Source organism: Myotis davidii, unplaced genomic scaffold (genome assembly GCF_000327345.1).
Source record: "Myotis davidii unplaced genomic scaffold, ASM32734v1 scaffold425, whole genome shotgun sequence".
NCBI lineage: Eukaryota > Metazoa > Chordata > Mammalia > Chiroptera > Vespertilionidae > Myotis > Myotis davidii.
In genome coordinates this window covers 4,667,071-4,675,704 of record NW_006296413.1, presented here as the reverse complement: position 1 = coordinate 4,675,704, position 8,634 = coordinate 4,667,071, and the positions used below count along the sequence as shown (strand labels likewise).

At 61.9% G+C, this 8,634-nt stretch overlaps 2 protein-coding genes and 1 long non-coding RNA gene across 6 annotated transcripts in view; 2 read left to right on the top strand and 1 right to left on the bottom strand.

The window, feature by feature from the left end:
* FLRT1 (fibronectin leucine rich transmembrane protein 1) overlaps positions 1 to 8,057 on the top strand; it is an 11,653-nt gene extending 3,596 nt beyond the window's left edge. Inside the window, exon 2 of the mRNA XM_006771631.2 lies at positions 5,225 to 8,057. Within this exon, the coding sequence (XP_006771694.1) occupies positions 5,274 to 7,250 (1,977 nt within the window). The 5' untranslated portion in view covers positions 5,225 to 5,273 and the 3' untranslated portion in view covers positions 7,251 to 8,057. The remainder of the gene's footprint in view (positions 1 to 5,224) is intronic.
* The window catches only part of MACROD1 (MACRO domain containing 1), a 185,577-nt gene that overhangs the window by 136,982 nt on the left and 39,961 nt on the right, over positions 1 to 8,634 (bottom strand). The window contains exon 4 of one of the 4 annotated variants that reach the window (XM_015569084.1): positions 3,848 to 3,990. The exons of the other annotated variants lie outside the window; for them this stretch is intronic. Within the exon in view, the coding sequence (XP_015424570.1) occupies positions 3,971 to 3,990 (20 nt within the window). The 3' untranslated portion in view covers positions 3,848 to 3,970. Of the gene's footprint in view, positions 1 to 3,847; positions 3,991 to 8,634 lie in introns of those variants that run through there. 4 annotated transcript variants of the gene reach the window in all.
* The window catches only part of LOC107184357, a 12,305-nt gene that overhangs the window by 1,917 nt on the left and 1,754 nt on the right, over positions 1 to 8,634 (top strand). Inside the window, exon 2 of the long non-coding RNA XR_001515183.1 lies at positions 1,759 to 1,761. This is a non-coding gene — a long non-coding RNA (uncharacterized LOC107184357). The remainder of the gene's footprint in view (positions 1 to 1,758; positions 1,762 to 8,634) is intronic.

The window sequence follows — 8,634 nt, the reverse complement described above, 5'->3', positions numbered from 1 at the left end:
AGGGGCGCGCTGCCGATCGCTAGTGACAGCGCCGGTCCCAGTTCTGACCTCCACTGCGCCAGGCCCTCCGCGCAGGCGTGACATCACCGTCCTTTATCCGCACAAGAACCCAGGGCAGTGCATGGTTCACGGTCCCGTCTTGCGGATGAAGGCCTGAGGCCCGAGGCCGTACCTGCCTTCTCAGGGGAGGGGCGCCTGGAGGTGGGCAGGCTCTCCCAGGCCTCCCTGGGCAGAGAGGTAGAGGCTGCGCTCCCTCTGCCTCTTGACCTCCCTCCCTCCGTGTGGCTTATAACCGGGGAGGTAGTGTGGGCTGGTGAAGAAGAAAATGTGGGGCCCCTCATTATTTAAACAAAGATTTGCTGAGGACCCACCACAGATATGGAGGGGACCCCACCTTCGTGGAGCCCCCTGCATGGTGGGTTGGGGTCCCCCCGCCTCCCCCTTCCTGGGGCTGAAACTGCTTCTGTCCCCAGCCTGCCCTGCACACCTCGCTCCTGCCTGGGGCCCTGCTCTGCCAATGCGTGAGGGCCTGGCAAGGTTTAGGAAAACAACAATTCTTGCTGAAGGGAGGGCCTGGGAGGGGGGCGCGAGGGGCGGCCTCTGTCCTGCCTCCGCTTCCCGGCCCGCTGGTGTCTGCCCTCCCTCTTTGGAAGCTCAGCTAGGACTAGTGGGCAACCGCCCTGAGTGGCCATAGGAGGGCCTTGGGGTCCTCCCTGGGGACAGTTGGGGCAGCTCTTCTTCCCCAAACCACCGGCCTGTGCTGGGCACTCCCCACGCCCGCCCTCAGCAGCACGTTACAGATAAGGAGACCACGACCCAGAGAGCCGGGGACTGGGGAGGCCGGTTCTAACCCAGCGCCCTGCTGTCCTCCCTCCTCACACGCCTCTTTCGTGGAGTCACCGCCACCCGGAATCCTCAGGTTCCTCACTGGTGCTGATGGGCCCGTGCTGATGCCCGGATGTGGGGCCAGTGCTCCCACCCAGCCTGCGGGGAGGGGCTGAGGAAGCACAAGGTGAGGCATCCTGCCAGGTAGCAGCGCGGCCTGCGGGCTCCCAGTGCACCAGGAGGCTCAGCAGGCAGCGGAGGGAGGACGGGGCTGGTGGGGAGCAGAGGACAGAGGCAAGCAGTTGACACAGAGCCTCGGCCAGTGTGCCTGGGGCAGCGGGAGAATCCCAGCAGCTGAGAAACCTCAGGCATCTGTCACATCCAGGCTGCCCTTCTGAGGGGTCCTTTGCACGTATTACCTTAGTGCATCCTCAATGGCCATATTTATAGATGAGGAAACTGAAGCTCAGAGAGGGCAAGGAACTTGCTCAGGGTCACACAGCCTGGAGGTGGCCGAGGCAGGACTCAAACCCAGGTGTCTCTGTCCTGGAAGATGGCAGGCGCTAGTAGCGAAGGCCGAGAACGGTGTCCCTCGGCTGACGGGTCTGGATACCTCTAGTCTGAGCCACCTCACTCCTCCCCTCCCCTCCCCCCACCAGCAGATCAAGGATCCTGCTGTCAGTCATGGGGCTGGCAGGCCGTAACTCACACCATGCTGAAGTCGGGGGGACCCGTGCAGCAATGACAAGTGGCCCCCGTAAAAGACAGGCGATTTACCGGCTTTAATTTGATGGCCACATACACCACCCCACACACAACTCGGGAATAAAAGGCCGCCTAGCACCTGGGCAATTAATGGGCTCCTCCGGCAAGGCGTGCTCCCCCCTCCCAGCCCAGGCCCCGCCCTGCTCTCCCAGAACCAGGGGCTCAGAGCGGGTGGCCTTGGGGAAGGGCGGGCAGAAGAGACTTGAGCCAAGACGGATGAGGCCCACGGATAGGGGAACAGAGAGGCCTTGGGTCCCTGCCTCCCAGACACTGGTTGGTTATCCATCAGGCATCTCTGAAATATGCAATTTACACTCCATCATCGATGCCAGGGCCTCTGGAGGCGGCCGGCTGCAGCCATGAGCTGGGTGGGCACCGGGAACGGACTTCCATGCCAGAGAAGGCGGCGGCTGGCCTTGCCTTTGGCCTGAGCAAGCCTGCCCCCTGCTCAGGGCACTGGCTGGGCACAGGGGCCGCCGCATCCCCCTGCCAGGACGCAGCCTTGGCAGACCAGGGCGGGGGGTGTCCTCTGACCTTTTGCTGGGGCCCAGGCAGAGGCTCCCCCAGGCTGGGCCTTGACCCCTGAGACCGAGGGGGTGGCCTTGGGCAGGCCTGCACCTTCCTGTCCTCAGCACCTGCCCTTGCCCTGACCCTCTGCTCATAAACAGCTTGGGACAGGACCTCCAGGCTCCATCAGCTTCGAAGTTCTGGCTCCGTGCAGGGAAAGGGACAGATGTGCAGCTAGAACCCCGGGCTGGCTGTGACCCTGGGTAGGCCCCTCACCCCTGAGCCTCAAGCTGCTCGGCTGTAAAATGGGCCGGAGGACGTGTGTGTGTGTGTGTGTGTGTGTGTGTGTGTGTGTGAGTGACAGGGTGAAGGTACAGACATATGCCTGTGAAGGGGGTGGGTGAGGTCTGGCTCCAGGGCTCCCCCTGCTGCCTGGGCTCATTCCTATCCTCTGGAGGTCGGCCTACCCAGGTCTATGGGACCATTCCCTGCTCTGAGCCCATCCGCCCTATGCTCTGGGCCAGGGCCCTTCCCAGTCCCAGGTATGACGACAGGTAGGAGAGTCAGTGGTCAGATAAGGTTGGGCAGCCTGGGATACCCCGGCTCCTCCCACATCTTACACGGTGGCTCTCAATGCCGCTGAGGGCAGGAGGGTCTGGGGAGCACGGTGCAAGTCTCTGGGTGGGAGATGAGAGAGGAAAGTGGCCAGGGAGCCTGGTCAGGGAAACAAAGACGACAGCCTAACCTGCAGGAAGCACAGACCACCTCCGCCTCCCGAGGGTGGGGGGTGAGTGGGGTGAGGACCATAGCCTGGGCTGGGGGCCGAGGTCCGAGGCTGCAGTCCTTGGTCTCTCAGGCCAGTGGGTGCTGGTGGAGGGAGCCTGAGCTGGCTTCAAGGGCCCCGATGCTGGGCATGGCTCAGCCCCCCTCTTCCCCTTCTGGTTCCAGGTGCAGACCCCTGGCACCCTTCCCCCGATCCTCAGTTGCTTCCAGCCAGGTGTCCTGGGCTGGCCCTCGACCTGCCCTGGGGGACCCTGTAGACAAAGCTTCGTGCTGCAGACAGGCCCTGGGCGGGTTAGTGCATTGGCGGGCGAAGCCTGAGCTCTCTCCAGAGGCCTTGGAGCTGCAGGCTGGGCAAGGCCCCTGTAAATGCAAATGGCGTGAACGTGGGGGGCTCGTGGGGGAGGTGCTCCCACGTTCTCAGTCCCTTCTGTACTCGGTGGCCACTGATGCCAAGCCACGCCAGGCCACCACAGCCCCTGGCCCGGGCCCTCGAGCGCCCTAGATGTAGTTGCAACATTAAAACACGATCGTCACCAAAACAGCATGACCCACAGTCACAGACACTCAGCGCTTTGGGCCTGGTGACCAAGATTCTGGCCAAGGCTCCCCCTTACCACCGCTTCAGTGGTCGTGACTAAGTTCACATCCCCACGCTCAGCTTTCTCATCTGTGAAATGGGAATGAGACGGGCTCTGACCTCCTGGGTGCGGGGAGGATTAAATGACTTAATTCCTAAAGCTCTAGGCGAGGTCTTTATTATAGGATGAGCTACCATCCCCCGAGAATTGAATCACAAGTGGTCAGAACAAGTGGCATATGGTATGGGCTGAACAGACATCTGTTGGGTGACTGGGTGGCCAGATGCATGGATGGATGAGTGAGTGGGGGATGGACAGACGGATGAGTGAGTGGGGATGGCGGATGGATGGATGGATGGATGGATGGACGGACGGATGGATGGATGGCTCAGTGAGTGGATGGGTGGATAGAAGGATGGATGACGGAGCAGACGGAAGCTCTATCTGGCATCAGGAAGCCCAGCAGAGGAGAGGGCATCTGAGCCTGGTCCTGAAGGGTGAGGAGCAGTTTGCTAGACGGAGAAGAGCAGTCCTGGTATGGAGACAGAGAAGGAAGAGGGTGTGGCAGGGCTGAGACACGGAGACGCTTGGCCGCTAGGGCGTGGAGTGAGGCCCCGACTGGCTGCCGCGCTGAGCGTGTCCCGGTTCTGCTCTGTACACCAGGGCTGCCCCGGCCGGGGCCTCGGTGCGGGCTCCGAGGGGCCAGTGTCCCACCCCTGAAAAGCCTTTGTGAGCCGGGATTTATACAGCAGGCCTTGGCCTGCCGCGTGGAGATACCTTCCCCGCTGAGGTTGAAAGATAATTTCTCTTTAATTGCTTTTTTTAAAAAACCATTATGAACAGTGAAATAATGAGAAAGGTCTATGCTGCAATTTTTCCATTTGTGAAAACTGAAATTACACCTCCAGGCAATTCCCTCAGAGCATGGATCCCTCCTTCCTTTTGTGTCTCATTTCTTTAAACGCAACAAAAACATATACATATATACACATTCAAGCTTTGTGACTTTCGGAAGGGGACAAGGTGTGGAGTAATCTCCCACAGAGCGCGGAGCTAGGGAGGGCACCTCCGATGAAGAGAGATTTCTGTAAATACGCGAGAAAGCAGTTCTGTTGACACCTTCTTCCTCTGTCTATAAAATGCACGCGTGACACAGGACATGTTTTAACACCAGACAATGAAGCGCCTGCTCTCCACCGCTCGGCAGTGACGGTGCTGGCAGCTCCTTCTCCGCAGGTTCTGGTCACGCCCCCCCTGCCCCCCCTTAAGCGTGCAGGCCTCCCCGAAACAAGCCCTCCCGGCAAACCCTGGGCCTGAGCCAGATGTGAGTTCCTCACTCCAGTGAGAAATGGCTCGGAATCCATAAAACACGCCCTAAATCCATCCCATCGACATGGGCTGCCACGTGTGGCATCAGCCGTGAAAACCGGTTCCGTGTGAGATCTTGAAAGAAGAAAGTGGAGCTGCGGCGTGGCCGTTGCTAGAGGGGCCTCGCCCGCGGCGCGGGGTCGCCGTCCGGGGGGGCAGGCAGCGTCCGTCTCATTCACGGGCAGCATGCCTCTCCCACTGAGGTCTGAAGTTAACCAGAGTCCAGCTCAGCCTGAGTGGTCACCTGTGGCATGACCTGGGCACGGAGGGGCCGGGCGCCTGTGCCTCCAGGCGTGATTCCCGCCCCACGTCCCCGCCCGCAGCGGCCTCTTGGCGGCACTCGGGTGGCCGCTGCGACGCGACGCGCTCTGACCGCACGTGTCTTGTGCTCCTTGCAGGTGTTGAGGCCCCGAGTCAGGTGAGGCCCGGTTCCCCCCGCCATCCACCATGGTGGGGGCACACCCCACTGCCTCCGCCGCCACCACTCCCGCTGCCACGGTGACGGCCACTGTCGTGATGACCACGGCCACCATGGACCTGCGCGACTGGCTCTTCCTCTGCTACGGGCTCATCGCCTTCCTGACGGAGGTCATCGACAGCACCACCTGCCCCTCCGTGTGCCGCTGCGACAGCGGCTTCATCTACTGCAACGACCGGGGGCTGGCCTCCATCCCCGCCGACATCCCCGACGACGCCACCACCCTCTTCCTGCAGAACAACCAGATCACCAACGCCGGCATCCCGCAGGGCCTCAAGGCCAAGGTCAGCGTGCAGGTCATCTACCTGTACGACAACGCCCTGGACGAGTTCCCCGTCAACCTGCCCCGCTCGCTGCGGGAGCTGCACCTGCAGGACAACAACGTGCGCGCCATCGCCAGGGACTCGCTGGCCCGCCTCCCGCTGCTGGAGAAGCTGCACCTGGACGACAACTCCGTGTCCACCGTCAGCATCGAGGAGGACGCCTTCGCCGACAGCAGGCAGCTCAGGCTGCTCTTCCTGAGCCGGAACCACCTGAGCAGCATCCCCTCGGGGCTGCCCCGCACGCTGGAGGAGCTGCGGCTGGACGACAACCGCATCTCCACCATCCCGCTGCACGCCTTCAAGGGCCTCCACAGCCTCCGGCGCCTGGTGCTCGACGGCAACCTGCTGGCCAACCAGCGCATCGCCGACGACACCTTCAGCCGCCTGCAGAACCTCACCGAGCTCTCGCTGGTGCGCAACTCGCTGGCCGCCCCGCCCCTCAACCTGCCCAGCGCCCACCTGCAGAAGCTCTACCTGCAGGACAACGCCATCAGCCACATCCCCTACAACACGCTGGCCAAGATGCGCGAGCTGGAGCGCCTGGACCTGTCCAACAACAACCTCACCACGCTGCCCCGCGGCCTGTTCGACGACCTGGAGAGCCTGGCTCAGCTGCTGCTGCGGAACAACCCCTGGTTCTGCGGCTGCAACCTCATGTGGCTGCGGGACTGGGTGAAGGCGCGGGCGGCCGTGGTCAATGTGCGCGGCCTCATGTGCCAGGGCCCCGAGAAGGTCCGGGGCATGGCCATCAAGGACATCACCAGCGAGGCCGCCAAGACCACAGCCAGCAACCACGCCTCTGCTACCACACCCCAGGGCTCCCTCTTCACCCTCAAGGCCAAGAGGCCGGGGCTGCGCCTTCCCGACTCCAACCTTGACTACCCCATGGCCACGGGCGATGGCGCCAAGACCCTGGTCATCCACGTGAAGCCCCTGACAGCGGACTCCATCCGTATCACGTGGAAGGCCACGCTCCCTGCCTCCTCCTTCCGGCTCAGCTGGCTGCGCCTGGGCCACAGCCCGGCCGTGGGCTCCATCACAGAGACCCTGGTGCAGGGGGACAAGACGGAGTACCTGCTGACAGCCCTGGAGCCCAAGTCCACCTATATCATCTGCATGGTCACCATGGAGACGGGCAACACCTACGTGGCCGACGAGACGCCCGTGTGCGCCAAGGCGGAGACAGCGGACAGCTACGGCCCCACCACCACCCTCAACCAGGAGCAGAATGCCAACCCCATGGCCGGCCTGCCCCTGGCGGGCATCATTGGGGGCGCTGTGGCCCTCGTGTTGCTCTTCCTGGTCCTGGGGGCCATCTGCTGGTACGTGAACCGGGCCGGGGACCTACTGACCCGGGAGCGGGCCTACCACCGAGGCAGCCAGAAAAAGGACAGCTATCTGGAGTCAGGGACCAAGAAGGATAACTCCATCCTGGAGCTCCGGGGCCCGGGGCTGCAGATGCTGCCCATTAACCCGTACCACGCCAAAGAGGAGTACGTGGTCCACACCATCTTCCCCTCCAACGGCAGCAGCCTCTGCAAGGGCACGCACACCATCGGCTACGGCACCACCCGGGGCTACCGTGGCGGCGGCATCCCCGACGTAGACTATTCCTACACATGATGCCCGCCGGGCCGCCCGCCCCCGCTCCCACCTCCTCCTGGCGCGGCGACCCCGTGGCTTTGCCCCGCTTGCTGCCACCCGACACAGCAAGGAGAAGAGACTCCACGGCGACTTTCCCAGCAAACAGCAGCGTTTGGGGAGGGCTGACGCTCCTAGAACACAGCCGAGAAAACAAGTTTTTTAAGGACAGAAGACGGGAGGGGGGTGGGTTGACGTTGCTGAAGACATAATTTATACCAAATTATGCCAGTTGGGGAGGGAAGGACTAAAAATACTATTGCAGGAAGGGCTGGGCCAGGGTGTTTTCCCCTGAAGTGGAAAGATACTACCTGTACCGTGTCTGTACGCGCCTCCGGAGGGGCCGTCGGAGAGCAGCCGCCGTGGGACACGGACGCCCCCGCACAGCTCGCCGCCAGCCGCTCCGGCAGCGACGAGATGGGAGAGCGGGAGGAAGAGCTTCTCTTCAGTCTCTCCCCGGTTCTCCCCCTACCATTCCCCTCGCAGATTTCCAGAAATATCGCGTCTTTTACTGCGTTCTTCGAACAGTAATGTAACCGATTAAAAACTAAACTCCCTTTTTCCTATCGGAACCCTCTCCACTTCCTGGACCCCACGCCGTGGAAGCCCTCCGGGAGCTGCGGCCTCCCCGGCCACTTGGAATCGCGTCTGTCCACCCATCGCGAGGTTGCGTCTCTGAACTCGGACGGGCCGATAGAGCCGCGGAGACGGGCCTGACCATGCTTCTTGGGTCAGTTCGTCCCATTTTCTTGAGACAATAGAGTCATGAACATGTTGCTTTCCCTAACGGTCATTGAGTAAGTAGACACGTGTGCTGGGGATCGGAGTGGGGTGGGGGGACAATGCCGTTCCTAAAGGCAGAGGCGTGTCTGTTCTGGGCGGGTGGCTGCGGGGACCCTGGGCAAGGGATGCTTCCAGTTTGATCCTATCTCAGGTTGGCCAGAGCTGGGCCATGCTCCTTTCTGCTATAGAGAAACTTCCTTTAACTGCCAGTAACTTCATCCCCCCCACCCCCCCACGCAGTCACCTCAGTACTCCTTCTCTGCGCCCTGCTTCCTCCTGGGACAGGTAGCTGGTGCAGGGATGGGTTCTGTGTGTTCTTTTACATCAGCTGATTAGACCTAATGGTTTCCATGGCTGCTCAAACAACACCCAGAAAAAGACAAGATTCTCAGCAAAACCCCGGGGAAAAACTCCTGAGTGCAAAACACTCAGCTGGACTGTTCTAGAGGCGGAGGCCCAGGTCTCCCGAGAAACAAGCCGGCCCCCAAAAGGGCAGTGACCGGGGCCCTCCCAGAGGTGAGCTGATTGCCTCCCCTGGAAGCAGCGTGGCCGTCGTTTACCAGCTGGCGGTGCAGGGTGGGGA